This window comes from Mycosarcoma maydis, chromosome 3 (genome assembly GCF_000328475.2).
Source record: "Mycosarcoma maydis chromosome 3, whole genome shotgun sequence".
NCBI lineage: Eukaryota > Fungi > Basidiomycota > Ustilaginomycetes > Ustilaginales > Mycosarcoma > Mycosarcoma maydis.
In genome coordinates this window covers 331,272-355,806 of record NC_026480.1, presented here as the reverse complement: position 1 = coordinate 355,806, position 24,535 = coordinate 331,272, and the positions used below count along the sequence as shown (strand labels likewise).

Below are 24,535 nucleotides of genomic sequence, written 5' to 3'. Positions count from 1 at the left end.
CGCCGAATCGCGTGTGGCGAAGCTTTGTGAAACCTCACAATGTCACGACCGGAACATCTGGCACCGCCAGAGATCTTTTACAATGACACTGAGGCGCAAAAGTATACGGCAAACACACGAGTGCAGACGATTCAAGCCGAGATGACGGAGCGCGCGATCGAGCTGCTGATGCTACCGGAGCATCGCAAGCCTGCGCTTCTACTCGATATCGGATGCGGCTCGGGGCTGTCTGGCGAGATCATCACTGAACATGGACATGAGTGGATCGGTTTCGACATATCGCCTTCGATGCTCGAAGTGGCTTTGGAAAAGGAGACGGATGGAGATCTTGTTCTTGCCGATGCTGGTCAAGGCTGCGGCTTTCGAGCGGGCTCTTTCGACGGTGCTATCTCTATCTCTGTTCTGCAGTGGCTGTGCAACGCGGATGCTTCGTCGCACAATCCGGCTCAACGTCTCGCTTCGTTCTTTACCACGCTCTACTCTTCGCTCTCACGCGGATCGCGCGCGGTATTCCAGTTCTATCCGGAATCCGACGACCAGGTCAAGTTCATCATGCAATTCGCTACGCGTGCCGGCTTCGGCGGTGGCCTCGTCGTCGACTATCCGAACTCGAGAAAGGCCAAGAAGTTCTACCTCGTCCTCTGGGTCGGCGGCGAAATGATGATCGGCCCCAACGGTCAATCCACCAAACAGGAGCTCCCACAAGGTCTCACTCACGACCACCAAGACACTACCACCACAAGCCACAGCGTCAAGTACGAAAAACGACGACTCGACAAAGACAATTCAAAGCGTGGATCCAGAAAAAAGAAGCGAAGCGCAGAGACCGCAAAGGAGTACATCGTCAGGAAAAAAGAACTCAACAGGAAGAGGGGCAAGGAAGACGTCCCCCTCGATAGCAGGTATACCGGAAGACGCAGAAAGGGCGGTTTCTGATCCCAACTCGGTTCATAACGCATATCACTGTCTGTACACGTTCTCCCACATATACCCGCTCAATCGTAATCAGTCTTGCATTGCCTTTGAGCCCCCTTGAACCGATTTGGGCCACTGCGCACACACTTGTGATTTTCGCTTTACACTTGTGCCGTGCCGACCATGCTGACCTCGGTCTTGCCACTTTTCGCATCCTCACTCATCTCTGAAAGCTTGCATTGTACGTGAGCACACTCTCACCGATTCTAACCAAACGGGATACTTTGCAAAAATATCTCTACACATGGAGCGCATCATATGTTCAAATGTCATCATCCATCCCCACAGGGATCTCGACCTTTTGACCAGGCTCAAAAGCAGGCAGTCCGAGGTAGGGGCAGCTGGAGCATCTGAACGCATCGCCGAGGAAGCAGCTTCCACAGGAGCTGGTGGCGCCCTTTGTATCCACCTGAATGCGCTTGATTGTCTTTGGCTTGCCGTCCTTGCCGATGATGGTTTCGATGACTTCGGTTCTCTTTGTAGTGGCGGGTGTGTCGGCGTTGGGCATGTCCATGTCGTCAGTGTCGAGTTGGACGATGTTGGTGTTGGCAGTGCGTTTCTCTTCTTCCTGTAGCTCGCGCAGGCCACAGGTGCAGCCCTTGCATGCCTTTTTCTTTTTACCTTGGCCAGCGCCAACGTCGCAGTCGGGACGCTTGACCGCCGTGGTTGCGACGAAATCCGCATCGCGCAGCAGCGACGCTTCGTCGATCAAGTCGTTGGCGGACGCAGGTTGCGTGGCCCAGAGCGACTTTTTCGCATTGGCCGATGCGCCACTGCCAAGCTTCCTTCGCAAAGGAAGTGCCGAAGACGAGCCGGAAGACGAGCCGATCGAGAAGGAGCTAGAAGCAGTTGCGGGCTTGGATGCAGACACGCTGCCGGTAGCTACGTCGACCTGAATGTCGGTGAAGCCGGCAATGATGAGTTCAGCCTTGACCTTCTGTGCTGTTGAAGCGTCGACAAGCTCTGCAGCTTCGACAATCAGTTTCGCCTTGGGCTGAAGTGCCGAGTGAAGGCTGGAGAGTAGAACAGGCGACGCGGCTTCTGCGTAGTTCACGGCGAGATGAGCGAGAGGGTATGTGTTCGCACTGAGCGACGTAGCGCCGTCCGTGAGACGGTCGACCATGTGCATTTCGACCTGACGACCCGAGTACGCTTCGACAGCCTTTTGGTATGCGCCGCTCTGAGCAGAGGTCATGGAGCCAATGACGAGCACCGTGCCGGAGGGATCCACGGACGTAGACAAGACTACGCCGTTTGAGCTGTGCGAGAAAGCAGCGTCGGTGGCTACGGGGGGCGTCATGATTGGTTTTGTGGCGTTGGTCGGACTATATGTGGAGAGAGTAGCTGTTGGAGCGCAAAGAGGCAGAGACGCAGAGTCGAGCGTGGATGAGACGGGGGCTGCGAGATGAGCAACTGTGCGTTGTGCTGAGCAGCGGATCAGGTGAGTGGCAACGAGTCAAGGTGATCGGGGATGAAGGTGATGGAGACGAAGGAAGCGGAGCAAGGCGTAGAGGTGATAGACAGAGAGCAGGAATGGATTGGCTTTGTGCGTCAAGTCAAGAGGATGATGACCGCACAGATTCACGGATTGGGTTCAAGGTTTGACACCTGCGACAAAGGCGCAGTCTAGATGTCACTGTAAATCGTGAATAGCAGTCACAACAGTCACAGTTGTGCGTGGATTTAAGGCACCCAATCGTGAATTGTGAATCGTGAATGTGCAAGAGTCACACGGCTTTGCACAAATTTTCTTGCTGAATCGTGAATCGTGACGAATGTGGCAAATCACTCGAGGCGGATTCGTGATTCACGATTACTGTATTTGTGATTATCAGTTCGGCGCAAATTTTGAAGAGATGTTCCCCGCTGTTCTCAGCTGCACCACACCAAACGACCGAACAGTCACGAGTGGTGAGTTTTTCATTTTGTTGATATTCTGCACTGCCATCATCCCGCTTCTAATCTCCGGCTGGCGCGATGGCAGTCATGCGGTACACAACGGTTGCACGCCATTCGTGGATATGTCGACTAAGTTATCCTGCGTGTGTGGCCTGTGTCGCTGCCTGCTAATCACAATGAACCAATTCGAAACACACGAGCCGCTGAGAAAGAAAGCAAGACCGCAGTTTGTACCTCTGACTCGTCCAGAACCAGAGCCAAATTGCTCGACTGTGGTTGGACAAAAATCCCGTGCCATGCATCAGCCGGACGCGAGTGTATTTTCTTCCTTATCTGATACGCCTTCTCAGCTCGCAAATTTTTTCGGCCGAATACATCTTTCCGCTTCGTCCTTACTATTCGTGATTTCCACCTGCTCAAACGCCGCCAGCCAATTGGCACACAGCTGCTCTTGCACACCTAACGCAGCACGAGGCTCACACACTGGCTTGCAGATCGACTTTGCTCATCGTGATTGCTGTGCACATCATAAAGAGTGACGCTTTGAAGCGGGCAGATCAATGGTGTAGTAGTTCGGATACACCAATTCATCCTCTAGTCCCTTGCGTATCACCTCGGCGATGAATTTTTCCACTTTACCCACATTCTTCAGGACATGCTTTTCATGTTGGCCTACTTCGCTCTCGAACGTTAGCTGGGGCAAGATGTTGATGCCGGCGCTATTGAGTTTCTTTTCAGAGCCTGCTGCTGCTTGCCCAGCCGAGACAAACGCAGGATCTCGCTCGTCGTCTTGTTCCTGCACGAGACAGACGTGCGCGCGCTGATGCTCGCCTTCCAGCGCGACAATGACGCCGCATCGCATCATGAAGCCTGTCACAGACAGCGTTAGTGGCAGCGACATAAACGCCGCGCTGGGATAGTTGATCAGAAGACTCGTGGTGATAGTCAGACGGAAAGTGGTGGTAGGCCAGACGAGCGAGAGTCGCATCTGCAACGATGGCAACTGTGAGGCGGACGATGGAGATGCGACAGCTTCGCGCTCCTCACCAGGTGAATTTTGACCAGAGATCGAACGGAATGATGGTGCAGATGTCGCTCGCATTGAAGCTCGAGGTCCAAGGCCGTTGGCGTACGTGCCGCCAAGAGGTGGATGTAGGCTGTTACTGTCGCGCTTGACTCCGATCTGACTGACGCTACTTTGCGGACCGGATCCACCGCCTCGCAAAGAGGATGCGTCCAGGCTCGTCTGTCTCGAGTTGATTACCGAGTATGGTACGAAACCAGTTGTTGCAAGTTGTTGGTGCTGCTGCCAATGCTGAAAGTAGCCGGGAGATGGCGGTACAGAATCTACCGGGCTGGTCACTTGCGTCTGTGGCAAGGATGTGGCACTACCCATACCAGCTGCACGAATCCCTCGTGACGCCAAAGCGGTCGACCATTGCTGGGAGAACACATTTGCAACACCAGCTGCTGCTGCCGGTGTCATGGGTCCGCTGCCCGCCACGCTTGCTGACACAACACTCGGTGGGCCGTGAATTCTATTAGGTGGGGCGGCATCGTCAAACTGCGTATATGTCCTCAGTGGTATTTCGCCAACTCCGCCATGGTGCACGCCAAACGAGTCTGTGGGGGACTCCACCAGCGTAGTAGCATTGCTTGCTGGTGTTGTTTGTCTCGCTCCGCGTCGACGTAGGGGTGGCTCGTCGATCGAGACGAAATCAGGCCAGATATCTGTGATCGAGCGGATGGCTACATCTGGCGAGTCAGAGCCAAAGTCAAGCTTCTCAAACTGAATATCGCCAATGAAAGAAGGTCGTTTCGAGGCCGATGCCTCGAGAGCGCGGTTGATGGTCTCCAAGAACCGGTCGGATAGTTGGTCGTCCAACAGATTCCAGTCCAGGTCGAGCGACATGGTCGCTGCTGCTCTGTGCAGGCAAAGCCACCGACAGATTTCAAGCGTCTGGTCGCTATGTCTGAGAGTGAGGTCCGGTTGACGCAGACATTGCCAAGGTAGCGAGACGAAGGCAGGTCCAGTGTGCCGTCGATGGCGGTGGTTAGAAGCAGGGTGCTGATACGTTCTCGAGTGCATGTCAAAGTCGGCAGGGTTGATCTTTCTGCAACGCGTGGATCGGGTGATCTTCTCCCGATTGCATAACCAGACGTGACTTGAACCAACATTAATCATGTTCACGATTGTGGTTTAGTTGTACAGTAACATACAGTTAGTCAAACGCTAGCGTGTCGTCGTGAGTGCTGCTGTGAATTATCGAAAAGCCCTATCATCACGCATATCATTGAGGAAAACGAGCGTGAATGCAGTACACTATTGATTACAACATGTAGCGGAACGAGCTCTTGGCCATAGCGATCCTGGACATCTGCTTCTTAGAAGCGGCATCGGTTGGCACGATCGACTCTGGATCCGTTTTCAGCTGCGACTTGGCGTCATAGAGGTCGTCGTGGGCGAATGCTTTGGTGAGCTGCTGGTTCTTGATAAGGTCGAGCTTGTTATTCTCGATCTTGAGCATAGTTCTGTGAAGCAGCACGAGCATGATGCAGGCGACGAACATGGCGGCGCTGATCGTGTTGCTCTGCCAGTAATTAGGGCCCCACTTTTTGGGCCAGACGTAGCTAGCCGAGATGTTGCCGAGCTGCGAAAACGCGTTGATGAGCGCCAAGGCGACGACTTTCTTGTACTTGGGCGTGGGGATGGAGGGGGCGATCCAGCCGAGGACGCAGGTGTAGCCGGCGTACGAAGAAGCTTGGATGAAGAGCGCGAAGAAGCGCGGTCCAAGACCGGTGGTGGTGGAAGCGATGATGAATCCGACTATGCCGAGGACGAGCGGTCCGATGATGTGCAGCGTTCGTTCTTGCACGCGATCCGAGTGAAGACCATTGGCGAGACAAGCGAGGAAGGAAAAGAACCAGATGGGAGCAGTGAGAAGGAGCGTGACCGTCTTAGAATAGCCAAGAGAGCCGACGATGGTGGGGAAGAACTGGTTGAAACCTACGCCGACTGTGACGGCAGTGAGCATGAAAGCCAGAACCCAGACCTTGATGTCCTTGACAGCCATCAAGAAACCCTGCATAGGCGTTCCCTCTTCGTCGTCGGATGACAGAGTTGAGCCAGCGTTGACGGAAAGCCTGTTGACCGCAAATTCGCGCTCCTCGGGCGTCAGGAACTTGGAGTTACCTGGCATGTCGGGCAGAACAAACACGGCTAAGGCTGCAATCACAACCGTGATGGAACCCTGCATTCAACAAGAATGGCAATAGTAAGATGGTTTGTAAGTATTCTCGCAAGTATTCTCGCAAAGATCAGCCAACCTATGCATTCTAGGTTTCTTAGATAGTGCCAAAGAACTTACCTCCAAGATGAACAGCCAGTGCCACGATGTCAAACCAGCCTTGCCTTGCATGCCCTTCAAGATGCCAGCCGAGATCAAACCAGAGAATGCATTGCTGATGATGCTACCGGAGAAGAGCAGGGCGGTCCTCGTAGCCATCTCTTCCTTTTTGTAAAAGTAGCCGAGCAGCGCCAGAGCACCTGGGAAGAAAGGCGCTTCGACGACACCCAAGCAGATGCGGACGGCAAGCAGCGAGTGGTAGCCCCTGGTGGCGGCGGTGCAACCCGAGACGATACCCCAGAGCGCTACAAAAGTGGGAATGTAAAGCGAAGGGCGGCCGATTCGCGTCATGAGAAGATTCGAAGGGATCTGGAAGGTGATGTAGCCGACAAACAGGATGCTGAGCGCAGTCTGATATTGCTGGTCGGTCAAGTTGAGGTCACGAACCAGTCCATTGTCTCTGGCTGTCGAGATCGAGTTGCGGTCCTGTGGAACAAGACGGGAAATGGAATGATACATTAGCGAACCTGACCTGCGATTCATTACGACTGTCTTTGGCTTGGTTGTTTTGGCGCTCCACTGTGCTCTACTGCCATTGTGATTCAGCCATATCAAGCTCTGTACAGCGATGAAAGGGTAAGGATTATACTTGCAATGTAGTTAAGGATGTAGAGGAGGATGAGCATGGGCATCAGACGGAGGTCGATCTTGCGAACGAGTCGCTTTTCGAATTGCTTGTATTCCTCCGAGTCAGGGTCGAGTGCGGCCGCGGGTGTGACGACGCCCGAGATTTCCTGCACATGTTCGATCGACTGAGCATCCTGTGTATCTTGCTGTGCATCGGAAGAAGTGTAAGCGTGCTGGCTGGGATCCTTGGAGAGCTTCTCGCCCATGTTTGAAGCAGGTATGGAGTTGTGGGGCTGAGAGAAGGGGAGTCGACGGTAGGATGGATGTTGTTGAGGAAGTTGTGCCTGGACTAAGGAGAAACAGAGAAGTTGCGCGTAACAACAGGCGGTGAAGGACAGACGCAAAGATGTCGTACCACTGGAAGAGAAGAGGTCTTATATCGACGAGCGAGTGTACGGGGCACCGATGAGGGGCACCACACAAACAGTCACGAGGGGGGAACGAGAGGTTACAGCGCGGGGATCCGCAAAACGGGTTTGGCGGGGTGCAGATGCCACAAGCATCATGCTGCTGGTGTACAAGCCTATCGTCTCGTATGTCTCTGGATCATGCAACCAGAAGTGACCGGCAACACCTTTTCTCCCACAACGTGCAGCAACTTCGGCGTAACCCCCGTGTCTACCGCAGCGTAGAGTGGCGTACGACCACACCACACGCCCGTCGTGAGTGTGAGTGCTCGCCACTTGTGACCAATCACGATTATCATTAGTAATATAATCATGAAGATTTAGTATTAAGTTAATATATTTTGGGCAAATTTGGTCGGGTTGCAGTTGTGAGTCACGAAAAGAAACCAATCTTGAATCACGAATCTCGCTTCTATATTCTATATTAGCATGGCGAATAAAAAACCAAATCTGTGCTCTCGACACAGCTGTCACCGAAGCAACAAGCAGAAGGATGTGGGGGAAGGTTGGGGTTGCCAAGCTCTTCGATGTGCATCGAGCACATGGCAATTTGAATGGAATGGGGCGAATCAGAGCGGAATATACCTCCAGGTCGGTAGATGGGCTTCAGCAACGGATGGTGAGTAGGCAGAACCCAATCACGAACTCAGATTGGACGTGGGGGAACCAGAAGCACAGAATCAGGAATTCCTCCGAACAAATCACCCATCAAATTTACGCGCCACTCCGAGTCACAGTCACGAGTCACGCACGAGTCACGCACGATTCACGAGTGCTGACTGAAGCGTTCCAAGAAGCACAAGAGCTGCTTTGCCTTGTTCCCTTCCGGTCACCAATAGGGTCACCAGATGTGGCGAGAAGAGTCGGGGTGAACTAGACATAAGCCAAAGAAGGACTGACGTAGGGTCACGGTATTATACCAGACGATTTTTCTTTTTGATTTTTTTTAGGGTTATGTTATACCAGACGAACTCCAACTTGGCACTTGTGAATCATGAATGACAGCTGCAAAGGATTCGATTTCGGCGTAATTCACGATTGTTCCACGTTTGGTTTGTCGACGCGATTCACGATCCGTGATTCACGATTTGCTGTCGGCTGCCTCTCCGCTCCACGCCGTTTCGTTTCTTGCCCACGTCCAACTCGTGACTTGTTTCCGAATGATTCACGATTCCTGATTCTGGATTAGCCGAAAACGGTTCGCACGTCGGCTGCTCGGTACGTGATCTGTATGACCTCGTCAACTTCCGACTGGCTCTCGGGAGGTCACGGCTTAACTTGCATCGCAGTTGTCCAAGCGTCGTCGGTTAATTGACGTCTCGCATGCGCCGATCTTCTTGCGTCCTAGTTCAGTCATCAGTGTGGCCCTGGCTGGACTCCCCAACTTTTCGCTTTACACATGCCTGCTAGACCCAACATAGATGATCAAGGTCACTTATTTGACCATTGCAATGACATCGGAAACCAGTAGCAGACGAGGTAAGCCATAACAAAATCAGATGTAAGACAAGATAGTGCACCGAGCACGCAGAAACCAAAGGACCCAGCAAAACCAAACTACAATAAACATAGCAAAGAGATAGCAAAAGAGGCAGAGCGGTAGAGCGGTAGAGCGGTAGAGCGGTAGAAAGCGTATGCCGAAAGTCGTGAGTGTTATACGGCCGAGACTTCAGGATAGATGGGGCGAGCACGCTGGTGTTGCACTCCGTCTTCCGAGTAGTAGCAGCTCCACAGACAGTTGGTGTCCGCGTTTGCCTCTGGCGTCACAGCCACCTTGTCTGCTGGGATCGCCTTGACAAACGTCTCTTCGACAATCTTGGGTGTAGCCGTGATGTTGGGTTGGAATCCACCGTTGGGCTTGACAACCGGTGTAGGTGGCAACGATTTGTTCGAATCCGACAAGGATTGACCAGAAGAAGACGAAGGTCTCCAAGATCGACGTCGTTCTGCTTTGGGCGAAGCAGGAGTAGCGCCTGAAGCGTTGGAATCGTGACTGTTAGACTGGCTGGACAAATTCACGGGACGATTCGAGTTTTGGAGGATGGAAAACACGTCGGAAATCGAAGATCGACGTCGTTGACGAGTCGATCCGTTGTTACGGGATGAAGTTGCAGTGGATGACGTGGGCGTGACGGGTGCCTCTGCGGGGCTGAAAGCTGCTACCGAGGGAGTCGCCGACTTCTGAGATTCGGCATGCAAGTTGCTGCGGCTTTTGCGACTTAGAGAGAGAAAGAAGCGCTGGATCTTGTTCTGAGATCTCTTGTTCGGATCGCCAACCTCTTTGATAGGCACCGCCGTAGGCGAGAACTTGACAGCTGTAGGACAAACACTGTCATCACGACCCTTGACAACAGTACCGGCTTTAGCGCCAGCACCTTCCTCCTTGTTGGCTGAAACGAACGAGATCACCGTCGGACCACGCTTGACAGCCGCGTTGTTGCCGAGAAGACCAGCGTTGGATGCAACACGTTCTACCTGCAGCTGTTCCGCCTCGATCTCAACACGCTGCGCTTCCTCGTCGCCCAGCGAGAGCACCGGTTTGGGGCTATCTTCGCGTGGAGTCGTGGGCGCAGTCGATGTTGAAGTGCGTTGGCTATCCAGCCCGAGAGGTGCTTGAGCCTCTCCATCTGCGCTGACACCAGAAGCGAGCGTATCTTGACCCACACTGTAGGCGCGGGTGATCCTCGATGGTGCAGACTTGTGCACGACGAATTCGGGACGCGTCAAAGCCAAGCGAGCGACGGCAGAAGAAGCGGGCAAGTCGGCGAGACCGTCAAACTCATCCTTCTCCTCTTCGTCGAGGTAGTCGGACGAGATAGGAGCCTCTGCTGCAGACCACCAGTCGCCACCTGCGAATCTACGATGGAGAGCAAATCGCATGGGTGTCGAGGTGGGCACGAGCTTTCGTACGAATCCCGTGCAGCGGCTCGCAAATCTCTGGTTGCGATGAGGATGAAAAAAGTCGAGTGTCATCTGATCGAGCTCGTGCGTTCGGTAACGCTGGAAATGCTCGTCCAGGGTCAGCAGCCTTCTATCGTCGGTACTGCTGCGAGCATCTTCGGCAAACAGGTAGGCGAGGTAGCGACTCTTGTTAACAAGCACCTGTTCCGAGAGCAGAGTCGACTTGGCTGCATCAGCAGATGCAGTTCGCAGCGATCGTGTCCAGGGTGCGCCCGACGCGACGATGCCCGAGCCAGCGGTGGCTGCTTCGAGAACGTCGGCATCCATGACTTGGCTGACGAGCTGCTTGATAGACGTAAGCATCTCTTGCGCGTCCATTCGCTCATTGTCCATCACGTGGTCCACCAGGCCAAACTTCTTGGCCTCGTGTGAGCTCATAGGCAGCATCTCGCGAGCAAATTTCGCGGCGACGCGCGAACCGCAGCGTTCGTACCACGAATAGGTGTGCCACTCGGAACCAAATAGGCCAAGTCCGCGGTAGTGAGGATTGAGCACCGCCGACTCGGCACAGATGACAAAGTCGGCTGCCGTGGCCATCGCCAGTCCACCAGCAGCAGCGTTGCCTCGCATTGCCGCAAAAGTGACGATACCTTTGGGTGCCAGTAGCGCCTGGACGCAGTCATCGATGGCATTGATGTTGGCCCAACCTTCGGCGGATGGATCCTGTGAACCTTCGATAACGTTGAGCGCGATGCCGTTGGAAAAGTAGCCTGGACCACCGAGCATGACGAGCGCCTTTAGGCCAGGGACCTTGAGCGCCCATTGGATCGCCTCGAGCAAGATTTCGCACTGGGTAGTGGAGAATGCTCCGTTGTAAAAGTCGGCGTGTACATAGGCAATCAACGAGCCGGTCTTGGCGCTCGACTCGATTTCAACCCACACTTGCTGATACGTGCCGGGACGTCGTTTCCATGGCTGCGCGAGGTCAGAGCCATATCCCGTGGTAGCACTCCATTCAGGAACTTTGCTGGCGTCCAACAAGCTGAGCTTGGCCGCCGTCTCGGGCATTGAGAGAAGTGCCATGACGGCCGGTAGCTTGGGATGCATATACTTGTCCGCCTTGGCTTTGGGCCTTCGGAGATGGCCGATCCAGAGAGGAAAATCGGCCCCCACGTCGATGAGTACAGCCCCCTCGCGCGTCGCCAGCACGGTTCCGGCCTGGTTGAGTGCCGCTTGTCTCGCAGCCACAGCAGGCGGAAGAGGATCGCGCTGAACATGTGCGTTGTAAAGGAACAGAGGCGTTCCGAACAAGCTTGACAGCAGACCGGGCTGAGAGTCGGCACTTCGGACACGCTGAAGGATCGCATCGGCGGACAGACGTGGCTTTAGAGTGCTAGTGGTGGCCTGTGGCAAGAGCGCGTAGAAATCGCGCTGAGAAGCCCGCAGCAAGGGGCGGTTGTGTGTTCGACCACCGAGGAAAGGGACACTGTGAGAGACGCACTGCGTGGCAAAGTGGGAAGGTGCGGCGAGCGATGCGCTGATGGGCAAATAAGATGCGACGGCACCGGCCTGTTGAGCATGTTGCTTTGCGCAGAGGTGGATTCGCTCCACCGCAGCCAGCACGGCATTGAGAGCGGCGCGGGTGATGGGACCACGGTAAAGGTCGCTTTTGGTCATGGTAGCGTTGGAATTTGTAAGCTCGAATTGGTCAAACGCCCAGATGGGACCAGCATCAAAAGCCTCGATGGCCTGCAGAACAGTGACACCCCAGTGGGTGCGCATTGTGGACTTTGCGTTTTTTGCACTGTGCTTAGCATCGATAATCGCGAGCTGCTGATCAGCGTCCGGAAGCTCTCCCATGTCACCGATCAGGCACCAGTCGATGGCTGACGGACCAGCGTCGCCAGGTGGGCCTGGGTGAACGATGAGCGTCATCCATGTGGTGTAGACTTTGGGTGGGACGTGTTTAGTGAGAAATGGGCAAATGATGAGGTCGGGCTGTGCCAGCTGGGCAGCCTCGATCATGAGTTCTGGCGAGAGTGCGTACTCGACCGTGACGGCATGGCCATTCTGTCTGAGCACCAGAGCGGTTCTCTGCGAGAAGAGAGAATGGTACAAAAGCGTATGAAGAAGCAAACAATGGGTGAGTATCGATGAGGCGATGCGAATCGAGCGCCGATGAAAAGCTGGCATTGTTTAGGCGAAAAACGAGCAAGCGACTTGGAGCCGATAGAGCGACTTTGATTGTTCCAAGTGGGACGAAACAGATCGGAATGAAAAGACATACCTGTGCGAGCGAATTGAAAGCGGTGCAGATGAACAAGATCTTCATTATGAAGCGGGAAGGAAGGTGCGGTGCTAAGAGCAATAATCAAGAGAGTGGCCCGGTTGGACAAAGCGAGCAAGAGGAACACGATGTGAGGGTTGCTGGCCTTTAGCCAAAAACACAAGATAAAATCGATCAAAGCGATTCGGACAGGGTTGGAAAGGGCTGACCCGAAATGACGGCGATGAGTAAAGCAAAGAAGGTGCCGACCACTTGAACAGTGGGTAGAGAACGAGCAGAGATGGACGATGGGGTGGTGATCGAGTCGAGCCAAGATCGAGCACGAAAGTGGTTGACTAGGAGAAATGGTGAACAGCGCCGGGAAGTGTTGACGACGACCAAGATGGCAACAAGAGGAGCGGACGGGAAGCAACAGGAAGGTCGAATACGGATATCAGTATATGTAGCCTTGCATCAAGAGACGTGGACATTCAACGCGCAGAACACTGTCGGCAGGCGCTGTGGTACAAGAGCGTGTGGTTCGAGATGATTGGTTGGACGTACAGCGCCGGTAGGCAATGGTGCCGAGAGTAAGGGGCACGAAGCATGTCGTGCCGGCTGGCTGGTAGAATTGAAACCAGCATCGTACCAGTTGAATGTGGCTTGGCGTCTGACATGAAGCAAACAGAATAGAGTACATGAGCCTAGACTTGGGTGCAGTGCCTACCGGTGGGTTGATAAAGTAGCCAGCTCGCTCCAAGTTAGTCGCACTCAGGCCGCTTAACCGAAAGTGTACATGATTCCACAGAGGGCGGGCTAGCGTTGGCTGCCAAATCGAAGAATAAATTAAGCTCGCCCTGGCGTGGGAAGGTAGTCGAGACAAAGCGGATGCCGTCTCGCCCCTCACTGGAAGAGCCAACTCGGCAATGCAGACAAGGCGTGGTGACGATCGACAAGAGGATGCAGACAGAACACAAACGCGATCCAATCCTACCAATCTACTAGGTCTGCCACTGCTTCTGCCATTCAAGATGACGGCGGCTGTGGAAAGCAAACAGGCCCAACTTACCTGCTTTGGGAGAATCACGAAACGAAATGACTGCCGACTTGGGAAAAAAAAAAAAAAAAAAAAAAAACTCTATAGAGAATTGCAGGAAGCAAGGGGCCAGAGCAAGTGCGAGGACAGGTCGAGTGAGTCAGTCTTGTTTGAAGAGGGCGAGTCGTGAGTGGACCCTAAGCAACCAACGGGCTGGCGAGCGAGGGCGAAAGCGGCGGAGCGTCAAGTTACGCGGGCGTTGTGGTTGGAATCGGCTGCAAGGAACACTGTTGCTTTGTGCTCCACAGTAAGTTAGCGTGTCTTGCCGACTTTACGTGAACCAAACGGGCGTCGTCGCTTTTATGCGAAGAAAGGCAGGCGATCAGAGCATAGCGAGGGTGGGGGCGCGCTGGCGTAAAGGGCGCTCCAAGTACGATCACGAGCACTTTACAGTAAAACAGGCAAACTAAGTTAAGGGCGCTCGTGCTTGGTCTTTTACAAAGTACGCTGCTGCACTTTGTGCCTGTTGGGTCCCAAACTGCAAGGAGTCCAACTGTGCTTCTCGACGCGCTAACTCGGGTAGTTTTTTGTTTTTGTTTTTTAAAAAAAAGCCCTTCCTTTTCGGAAAAGCACGGGTAAAAATTGGTATTAAAAATTTTGGGGGTGGTCAGAGGCAAAAAAAGAGATAAAAATAAAACGAAATGAAATAAAATGAAATCGCAGGCGATAATCTTCAAGTGAATATGAGACCGCGGAGCGTGTAGGTTGTGGGCGGTTGTGATGTCGACAATGCAGAACAAATGAGCTGTTGTCAAGACAACCGTGCAGCTTTTCGGCGAGGTGATGATGGCAATGCCGATTGCATCAAATATAGTAACTGTACGCTTTAGAGAGAGGATGGTCGAGGCATCGGTGGTAGAGACATCTAGAAAGTAGAAAGGAGCAACAGGCCAAGCAACAGAGAGGTGCGTTTGGCTGGGGGAATCACGAACCACGAATCACGAATCGCGAATCGCGAATCGCGAATCGACATTTTGCAAGGCGCATAGTTCTATGTATCATCAAGAGCATGGGGCACACCATCAACACTCCCCTTCCAGCTTGAACGACTTTCTGCGCGGTCAAGCTGTCGTTTCGCAGAACGAGGCCTTCTTGCATGCAAGAGCAGAAGAACGATGTCGAGTCATGACGCCTCCAACGACCTTGATAGTAAAGCCACCCGCAGTCGACGTCGACTATTTCTCTAACTCTGCAGTACTGCACAGTAGGTACCAACCAGCGAGAGAGAGAGGGAAATTCCACGTGACAAAATACACACAAACGCTCCTCTACAGTATAACAAACATCAAGCTGGACCCTCACACATGCAACCACAGGTATGTTCTTCAGCAAGCAGGGTGCCGTCAAGCAATAAAACTAGGTGTCGCGATAACTTTGATCGTGTATGGCTTTGTTTGAGATGGATGAGAAACTTGCTTTCATTCTTTTCGTTGGTCCCACCGGAACTCCGCCAAGCGAGACCTTGCAGAAATGCACAGGGTGAGACAAATCTTTTTCCAAAGCTGGTTTCGTACGCGTAGAGTGGCAGCCACTCACGTCCCTAACGACTCACACTCTGTTCTGCATTCGTGAGTTGCTTGAAACCCCATTTTGCGCCTGCACAAAGTAACAGGCGTGAGGAGTCTGAGTGCAGCTTCAAACTCAGAGGCGAGACAAGGTAGCAAATCGTGAATTACGCGTTACAGTCATGACTAAGACAGAAAGGTAAGATCTTGCACAGTTACACATGTTTCGGCTTGTTGCTTCGAGCTGTGAGTCATGGCGACGTGCGCCGTTGAGACCAGATACAACGAGTCAAAGCTCGATACATGGCCATTCACGATTCCGACATGTATAAGCTCGTAGCCGTTGGATGTTTTTTTTTGACAACCTCGGCGTTCCCCCTTAGAACGAACAACGTCGATCTAACACCTGTCGCCATTTCGCACGTCGTGTCTCGGTTTACGTGCCGAGTCTCGCCCGGACTGCCACCGTGACTTGTCCGACATGGCTGACACCGGATGAATCAACAGAACCGACGTTGTCTACTGGAAGTTGAGCCAATCGTGAATGTCGAACAGGCGACAAGCAGCGGAGAAGCAAGCTGAGGCTTGACGCTATGGATGACAACAAGTCTATGATCGTGGGAAACGAGGGCGCCCAAGTGGGTATTTAAAAAAAAGAAAGAAAGAAAGAAAAAAAGTAACACTCGTGACTGGCGTACGGCGTCGATCAGATCTAGGTTTCAAGTTGATGATGAAATTACCCGCTCTTCCCAAGCGTCAAGGGTCAAGGTAGAAGCCGTGAGCGGAGGTCAAATCTGCCATTCTGCTCCGACCTTCACGCTTGTTGACAGCGAGCAATAATTATGAATCATGAATCGTGAATCACGAAAGGGTCAACATCAGCAACGTGCAAACACTCATTCCCTGTTACGTCTGCATGTTGGTCGCGTTACTCCTCTTCCTAGAGTTGGAAAGTACAGCAGCTCCGACACGGGCTCGAGGACAGACCATTCACGATTATCCACAGGACCGCCCTGTCCCTCACGACTCGTGACTGGTTCTTTCGTTCTCAAAGTTGTGTTGCGTGCGACCAGTCGAGATGGGGTAGCAACTTCTGCTTCTGTGGGGAATGCTACGGGGTAAGCGGTTGGATACTCGGCTCCTGCAAATCTTTGTCATCTTCTGTACATCCGTCAACGCGAAAGGCGGACGATCCACTCGAGCCTCCTCCAGTGTAACAAGCGATCTTTTCGACGGCGTCGCAACTGGTCCAAACGCCCAAGTTCGCGTGGTTCACGGTTGATCAGAGGTCAGAAAGCAGATCGGTGATTCAGCCTACAGAGTATCGTCACAAATCGTGAAAATCACGAATAAATCGGGTATATCGAAGATGCGAGATTTTCGCCTGTAACTTATATGACCGGCGACGCGTTGCGCCTCGTTAAGTCAAAAGACAAGCAGGAGCAAGCATAATTCACGATTAGTTCACAGATTTGAAGCTTGAATATAATTTGTGACTGCTCACGGCCACGAGCTGAAAAGAAAAGTCGACCGAACCTGATTCACGATTCTGGAGTGTGATTCACGATTCTGGTTTGCGCCGCGAAAAGCGCTCACTCAACAACCACGAACCGAGCTGGTTTTTGTGTTGGGTGCGCGCAGCTTTGCACACGACTTGACTGGACCCTCGCCAATCACGAATCACACGTCACAGTCCAATGCGTTGAGCCGATTGCCGAACCCTGCTTGATTGCTTGATTGCCTGTTTGCCTGTTTGCCTGCTTGCTTGCACCGTTGGCAGCCAACGCCGAGCAACACCCAAGGTCTCTATCTCGCCAAATCCCCTTGCACACTCCAACACACATCTCGCATCCTTGTCACCACTCGCAAACCCGCATCGCAATACAGTTCATAGACAAGGAACGCTCGCTCCTTGGCAGCGCCTTGCAAAGTCGCGGCTCTCACCGTCATCTTATCGGTCGCAACGATTCATTTCACGACGGTGCTCGACTTTGTCGGCTTAGGCAACAACCTTGACCTTTTTGTATCTCTGGCAAGAACTTGCTGGTGTGTTTCGCCTCCGGCTTGCGTCCTTTCTCGATACTGTCGGTCGAAGCGCCCTTACCAATCCTTTTCGCTCAACCCACCCGGCTGCATCCTTGAATCGTTGCTCTTCGGACCCATTAGACATGTCCAAATGATCACGATAGACACGAGACTCGCAACGACCAACGTATGTCGCTCTGTACTCAGGCCTTCTAGACTTTGCGTTCGTTGTCGACATTGACTCTGCAGGCATCCGTTTCGTGGCTCTCGGCTGCTCCGCCCTCACATAGTAGAATCATGTTCAGCTGGTTCGACACCTTGGACCGACAGGCCATTTCGGACCTGTCAGGCTCCTTTTCCTTTGTCATCTGGCTCTTCGCACAATCGCCGCAGCTCTATGAAAACTACCGACGCGGCTCGGTCGAAGGGCTCTCTCCTGTCTTTCTCACCCAATGGATGCTTGGAGACGCCACGAATCTGATCGGCTCTCTTCTTACACAGCAGTTGCCTTTCCAGATCGCCGTCGCCACTTACTTTTGCTGTGTCGATGTCTGCATCATGGTGCAGTTCGTCTACTACTGGCGCAAAGCAAGTAAAGAACGAGCGCAACGCTCCATAAACAGATCACGCCAACATTCCGGCAGCCTCTCCTCGCCATACCCGCCCAATCCGTACTCAGTCTTGTCCGAGGCTAGCGAGCTGCTCGCAGGCAGAACAAGTCGACACAACTCATTCCTGCGCAGCTCCAGCAAACGACGCGTCAACCTCTCTCATTCGCAGCACCTTGTTCATCCGCACCGTCACGCGACACAGTACTCTCAACCACACAACGATCCACACGCACCCTTGATATCGCATTCAGACACTAATACTCCCGCACATGCACCCCACAGCGACCGCCGCCCCGCACACGCTCGCTATGAGTCGTCAAGATCAAGATCGCGTCATCCCCCCTCTCTCAGTAGGAACAGCTCGACGGACAACGTCTCTGGGGTGGCAGCTGGTTCGGTCGCCAACTACCGTGCGCTCTCCGATGCTGCTCTTTCGGTCGCGCAATTGGCTCAGGAAGCAGCAAGACGTCGTGAAGCTATGCTGCATCCAGTGCACACTGCAGACCAAGACTACTTTTCACATGGCAGAACCTACTCGCATCGCAGCAAGTCGCGCACATCTTGTTCTCCCAATCACTCGCAACCACCATCACGCACGCGATCGCGTGTCAACAGCAACGAGGTGGCTCGGCCAGATGAGTTGAGCACTGATTTGGCATCAGGCACACATTCGGCCAAAGTCGTGCGAGATGCACCCTCGTCAGCTTCGGCTTCGCGCAAATCGCGCATCGCCCGGTCGATGAGCTCTCGAAGAAATCCGATGGTGACCAACGTCGACTTTGTTCCGTCGGCGCTGAGTCCAACAAGAGAGAGCAAGGATGTTGATGAAGCAACTTCAGCGCTCAGATCCACGTCACGAGCAGAGCATCAAGAGAGCGAGGCCGAGTCAGTGTCTGAAGCCGAATCTGGCTCGCGAGACGAGACCGACGAGACTGGCTCGGCAGCCAATCTGACAGATAGCGTCGACAGCTTAGCTAGCATCAGCACAAAGTCGAGCCGTGCATCTGCAGAGCCTCGAGGACGTGACATGGTACGCACGGCAACGCGCATCGATACGGCTCCCGCTTCAGGCGCAGCGACGCCGGCGGTAGCCGATGGCGTCCGCCGCGACCGCACATTGTCGCCTTTCTCAGCGCACTCTTCGTCGGACGGCACAGCGCGACATGCGTCGCCGCATCCTGTCTCGAGAGAGGCTAGCAACACTATGTCCCAGTCGCACGGTGTGCTGGAGCGACACGATCGATTTGTCCAAGCAGCCACATGCAGCAACCAAGTAGAAGATACCAACGCGCTCCAAGACGCATCCGGGGCTCGAAATACGCCGAGTCACAACTCGACGCGAGACTCGTCGCCTGCAGCATCCATGTATCGCTCGGTAGACACACTCGCAAAGCGTGACGCAAGCGGCAAGAGGGCCATAGTCCGTAGCATGTCGTCTCGATCTCATTCCAAGCGCGCAGCGACGGGAGGAGGCGCCGGAAGAGCGTCGGCGGGGGCGAGTGCGAGTGCGAGCGGGAACAAGCGGAGTGGGACCAAATCTCCGGCGTCGATGCGGAGGAGTATTGGAATGGTGTTGCTGGGCATCATCATGGTCAGCTCTTTCCCGTCTACGAGCATGTCTGCTGTCGTGTCCGGCGTTGCAGTCACTGGCGACGTCAAGCGCTCGTCGCTGTTCGACGCCGACGGCGCATCGTGGCGTCGGCTCGTGGGGCGTATCAGCGCATGGCTCTGTGCTCTGCTCTATATCACTTCGCGTATCCCGCAGATATGGGAAAACCATATCCGCCGCTCAGTCGCTGGCATCTCGATCCTGCTCTTCATCGCTGCATTCTCGGGCAACTTGCTGTACACCATCAGCGTGCTCACTAACCCCTCGGCAAACGGCGACGCGGCCAGAACGTATCTACAGGAAAGCCTCCCGTTTTTGCTCGGCAGTGGAGGCACGTTGGTTTTCGACCTCATGATCGTAGCTCAGTGGGCGGCGTGGAGGAACAAAGTGTAGTCGCGCCTAATCACGAATCGTATTTCGTACATGTCAGGAGCGAGCATGCGAGTGCCAACAGGTTTCATTGCGGTGACTCGGTGTGTTGAGAGGGTGCGTCAGGGAGCGGTGGTGAGGCGCTTGCGGAGCGATTGGCGTGCGTGGGGGATTTGTCCCAGACGCGATCGGAGCTGCGCAGGCCGACGCGGGTGAGGCTGATACCGATGCCGTGGGCGTATTGGCGCTTGGTCGCGATTCGCATGGCGGCCAGCGTCGGGGTGAGCGAGTCGGCGTTGATGACCACATCGGGGATGTTGCGTGTGGGCAGATTGAGTGTCGCCGACTTGGGGCGTGTGGGAGACAGTGTGGGTCGCACAGGCGCGCGCGAGAGCGAAACCGAACCCGGACCCGGACCCGGACCCGAAAGCGTCTCGGGATCTTCGTCTTCTTCCATCATAGGGTCCAGAGGAGACTTGGTGGATGCCGGTGCACTTGCAGCACGCACCAGTTTCGGCGGTGTCTGCAAGCCACAGTCGGCGCGCTCGTCATCAGCCAAAATGCGCGCCTCGTCAACGGCGATGCTTAACGCGCCACCGCTCGGATCAATACTCGCTACAAAGCGTAATAAATCATGACACGTCATCCAGTCGTGCTTGTGCACAGCCAGTTTGACCAACTGGATCGTGTGCGCGATCGACACCTCCAACGGCTCCAAATTGTGCAGCACTAGCAGATACATGCCGGCTGTCCGCAGCTGGTCCGCTTGAATGCATTTCTGGAAAAGCACGCGAGGTGCGCCGACCACATCGAACAGGTATGCCCAGCGCGCCACTTCGGTCTTGCGTGCACACCCGACCACCACCTCGAGCGCTTCAGGGAAATGGTCCAGAAACTCGACAACAAGCGGCAGGATCGCGCGCGGCTGCGGCTGCGGCTGCGGGGGCGAAGGTGATCGAGAGCAGCGCGCATCTCTTGGCAGCCCCAGGTGCGAAGAGTGCGACGACCTGCTGAGATCCTTGCTTGTGTCTGCAACAGCACCACCTTGCTGACCGTTAGCATCTTCGTCCGCCTCTTCGGCTACATCGGCAAGCAGCGAGCTAGCACTCCGCTCCTTTTGCAACACGCTGCCCGACCCCTTGCGAGCATACAGCGCATCTCCCAACCCAGCATCAGCTTCGTCCTCTAGCACTGCATGCAGCAGAATCTCCAAAGCATGTGCAAAGTACACCAAATCCTGATACGAAGCCGCAAAGTATACAGCCTCTTCGATCAGTCCTTTTTCCAGATAGTTTCGAAGCACTTGGTGCAAGAACAAATGCGTGTTGGTTCCTGTTCGCCAGAGTGCAAAGTCCAAAGAGCGACGCAGCGATGCCTCGGATTCGACACCGAGCACAATCCCCTTCTCCAACAGCACACAGAGCGGATAGAAGTCGAGCGGCATTGAGACGGACGATTCGATCGTCTTGTATTCTGGCGCCAGATCTTGCTCATCGTCATCTGCATCCGACCGCGACGATTCGTCCGGGTCAGACGACGCAATGCGAAGCGCATCGAGCCAAAGCTTGATCCCACTGCCGTCGTACGCCCAGAGTGAATTTTCGAGCGTGCCAATGCCCTGCAGATGCGTCCAGTAGTACTCGATCTTGTCCGCGAGGATCTGCATGTCGTAGGCAACCTCGTCACTGTCACCATCATCGTCATCAGCGTACGATACGTCTTGTTCGTCATAATCTTGAAGCGTATGGTGCGATGCATCGAGCCTGCTGCCGCCGCTCACCTTGCGTGGTCTCAACAAGACGAGCTTGCCATCAATCAGAAAGATGATCGTGGCGACCGACAGGTCATCCATCGGATCGCCAAAACGCTGTTGACTCTCGGGGATCATCCAACTCATGCCTCGTACTCTGGCTGGCTCGCCAACGATACCTTCGAAAGTGATAGAGCCGCAAAGTCGAAGACGGATGCGGTCCTGAGAAAGGTCGATCAGGAAATGGTAGAAGGTATTGTCCGCCGTGTAGACCAGCAAGCTGTTGTCAAAAAGAGACGTCAGAATCACAGGGCTAGGGAGCACCTGCAGATCGAGCAGATGCGACGAGTCGAGGTCGGTGTCGCGCGAGTATAGACGAAGCTGATACTCTCCACCCGAGTCGCAGGCAGCGATGAGAACGTGTTGGAACCATTGCATACCTCCGCGTACCACAAATGATTGCTCCTGTGCAACACTCTTGTGCAGCTTCCAACGCCCCGAATTGCTAGAGTAGTGTGCAAGTCCGCGACGCCCAGCAACCGCAATCAAACTGCCGTCAGCGCTGATAGCTGCATAGCGGACCGGCCAGTTGGCGGCTAGATAGGGCTGCGGAATTTTGATATGCTGCCACACGTCGCTTTCCGGAGTGATGGCAGTAAGATCGGTCTGGTCAGCACCTCGATAGACATGTAAGCTGTCGTCGGTCTGATAGAAGGCAAACCGAGTATTGTCGGGTGAATGCTGGCCCGCTACCGCCGATTTAGAGAACGGAAGGATGAAAAGCTGGTTATTGGGCTGCAACGGTGAGCCATTTTGCTTGGAAAGCGCCAGGATGAAAAGCTCTGTGTTGCCTGGTCCCCAGAACAGATCGCGAGCTCCAAACATGAAGGCGTCGGAAAAGTTTTTCGAAGCGAGCTCCCAGTCTTCACGAAGTGTACAGGCCATGAGCTTGCCGTAGGTCGACCAGGTGGATAAGCCGTTTTGCCACCCGACGGCGAGAGAGTAGCCATCACTGGTCCAGGAAAGGGAGCGGACAGGACCTGTGGTCAGGTAGCTTGCTGTGGATTTGAGTGCGTGTCTGACGGACAAGGTATGTGAATGCAAAGGTGTTCGACCTGGAGCACGATACGTGTAAACCGCCACCGTTCCATCAGCCAGGCCAAGAGCGATGAGGCTAAATTTGGCGTTGACGGATACGCTGATTGCATGCTGCTCCGGCGCAAGGTCCATCACCACGGACGATGGCTCTTGCTTCGTATTCGGCTCAGCATTGGGGATGATAGCCGTGGCCGAGTCTCGATTAGCCTGCTCGTGCACGCCATTCAACTTGGAGCCGTTGACAGCTGGAGCGACTGGTAACACTCGTGCGTCCTGAGTCGTGACACCTGCGTCTGCTTTGCCTGTGTGGCTAATTTCAGTTGAAGCATCTGGTTCTGCTGTTTGCGCAACAGTAGAAGACTGCCGTCTACGGTTTCGGGGCGCGCCATGGAAACACCGACCAGTCCAAGGTGAAGAGCCGGTAGTTGCGAGCAGATCGAGATTGGCGACGTAAGCGCGTCCGTCTGAGGTGAGCCATACAAAGACGTCCATGGGTCGTGAGTAGGTGATATGGACGATGTGTACCTGAGCTGGCCCTGCACTGGATTCTGGAAGCGGACGCGTCTCGGGTGTAAACCAGTCGAGCTGAGTGGTCAAAGTGGTACGAGTGCGAACCAAGGGATCATGAAAGTCAGGGGGCGGAGCATCAGGATCATCGCTCGGCCATCGGATGCATTGGATTGCAGGAGGTGAAGTGGTGCTGACGAGCATGTGGGTCTCTGTTGATGCGGCGAAGCGCAGGCCTGCGTCTATGCGAAGCACGAGACGGAAGCGGAGCTCGCAGGCCTCGCCTGCTAGACCGCCAAGACCCAAGTCGCCGGCAGCCGCGCTTTCGCCGGCACCAGGGGAGAAGGAGTTGCGCAGCGCATTGGGATTAGGCGCAAGCAAATCGCCAGACTGAGAGCGTGTGCCGGAACCGGAAGGAGGAATGTAGCTGTAGATCGAGGAGGCTTGATGGCGATAGACAATGTTGTAGAGCAGAAGGAAGTTGAGGTCGGTCTGAACGAGGAGAGCCTTTCCATCTGGACGCCATTCTACACGCGCGTTGTTGCCGTATTCGGCAATGCTATGAGGTGTACGAACGAGAGCAGCAACTACCTGGGCAGGACGTGAGGACCATACCGAGATGGTGGTCGTGCTGAGCGCAGCCCACAGTATGCCGTTGCGAGAGCGAGCGAGCTGAATAACTTGTTCATCAGCACCATCCATTCGGTCGGATACTGGACTAGGAAGCTGTTGGCCTGCATCCTTATCGAAATGAAGAAAGGTGGCAGGACGGTGCAGTCCTGAAGGTGAGAGGTGGATCCTCTCGGCGCAAGAGGTGGGCCAGTACATTGCAGTCGTCCGGGCCTGCACTGATTGTCGCGCTGGTGAAATGATAAGGGAGCCGATGAGACTAGATGTGTTGATACAACGGCGCAGAGGCAAGGCAACGAGAGAGGCAGGCCTTTTGCTTTACTCGAGAATGGCGGTTGGACCGTGCGACGGCATTCTGATTGCGATTGGGAGCGTGAAATTGATAAGCATGCGATGGGATTCGATCAATGGAAGCAATGGCGGTTCGAGGTTGCCACCACTGGATCGAAACGTCGACTTTTGTTTGTGATCAAAAGCAGGTGATGATGTGCTGTCAACTGATGGCTTGGCCATGTAGAGCAAACACATATGCTAGAGCTTGGGACCCTGTCGGAAGTCGGCTTCTCTGAACCACGAATCGTGAATGTGCTGGAGCTACCGAGATTCACGATTACTCGTGATTCGCTTCACGATTATTACGATTATTACGATTAACGATTGGCTCGGGGCCACAGCTGCGTGGGCCATGGACATAGGGTATGAGATGTTAAGTCGACTCTACTGAAGATCACGTGACTCAAGACTGTAAAACTTTTCAGATCAAACACAACGACGACGTAACACTCTGCTGTTTCTCGCCACGCGCGTGTCGCCGTGCGCGTGTCGCACTTTCGTATTTCGCCGACTCCACAAT

The 24,535-nt window shown here is 54.2% G+C and overlaps 7 protein-coding genes across 7 annotated transcripts; 2 read left to right on the top strand and 5 right to left on the bottom strand.

The window, feature by feature from the left end:
* Positions 1–39: 39 nt before the first annotated feature.
* Positions 40–936, top strand: UMAG_01551 (putative protein involved in bud-site selection; the record flags this gene model as incomplete). Its single annotated transcript, XM_011389275.1, has 1 exon — positions 40–936. One exon carries the CDS (start codon positions 40–42, stop codon positions 934–936), a length of 897 nt encoding a protein of 298 aa, XP_011387577.1.
* A 301-nt stretch (positions 937–1,237) lies between these two features.
* Positions 1,238–2,275, bottom strand: UMAG_01550 (electron carrier DRE2; the record flags this gene model as incomplete). Its single annotated transcript, XM_011389274.1, has 1 exon — positions 1,238–2,275. One exon carries the CDS (start codon positions 2,273–2,275, stop codon positions 1,238–1,240), a length of 1,038 nt encoding a protein of 345 aa, XP_011387576.1.
* A 1,125-nt stretch (positions 2,276–3,400) lies between these two features.
* Positions 3,401–4,786, bottom strand: UMAG_01549 (uncharacterized protein; the record flags this gene model as incomplete). The annotated part of the gene is made up of 1 exon (XM_011389273.1): positions 3,401–4,786. The coding sequence occupies one exon, from the start codon at positions 4,784–4,786 to the stop codon at positions 3,401–3,403; it is 1,386 nt and encodes a 461-aa protein (XP_011387575.1).
* Positions 4,787–5,204: 418 nt separating this feature from the next.
* Positions 5,205–7,114, bottom strand: UMAG_10815 (uncharacterized protein; the record flags this gene model as incomplete). Its single annotated transcript, XM_011389690.1, has 3 exons — positions 5,205–6,125; positions 6,243–6,707; positions 6,875–7,114. 3 exons carry the CDS (start codon positions 7,112–7,114, stop codon positions 5,205–5,207), a joined length of 1,626 nt encoding a protein of 541 aa, XP_011387992.1.
* Positions 7,115–8,968: 1,854 nt separating this feature from the next.
* On the bottom strand, positions 8,969–12,548 carry UMAG_01547 (uncharacterized protein; the record flags this gene model as incomplete). Its single annotated transcript, XM_011389272.1, has 2 exons — positions 8,969–12,310; positions 12,504–12,548. The coding sequence occupies 2 exons, from the start codon at positions 12,546–12,548 to the stop codon at positions 8,969–8,971; spliced, it is 3,387 nt and encodes a 1,128-aa protein (XP_011387574.1).
* A 4,857-nt stretch (positions 12,549–17,405) lies between these two features.
* UMAG_10814 (uncharacterized protein) lies at positions 17,406–19,721 on the top strand (the record flags this gene model as incomplete). The annotated part of the gene is made up of 1 exon (XM_011389689.1): positions 17,406–19,721. One exon carries the CDS (start codon positions 17,406–17,408, stop codon positions 19,719–19,721), a length of 2,316 nt encoding a protein of 771 aa, XP_011387991.1.
* A 64-nt stretch (positions 19,722–19,785) lies between these two features.
* UMAG_10813 (uncharacterized protein) lies at positions 19,786–23,880 on the bottom strand (the record flags this gene model as incomplete). The annotated part of the gene is made up of 1 exon (XM_011389688.1): positions 19,786–23,880. The coding sequence occupies one exon, from the start codon at positions 23,878–23,880 to the stop codon at positions 19,786–19,788; it is 4,095 nt and encodes a 1,364-aa protein (XP_011387990.1).
* Positions 23,881–24,535: the final 655 nt, after the last annotated feature.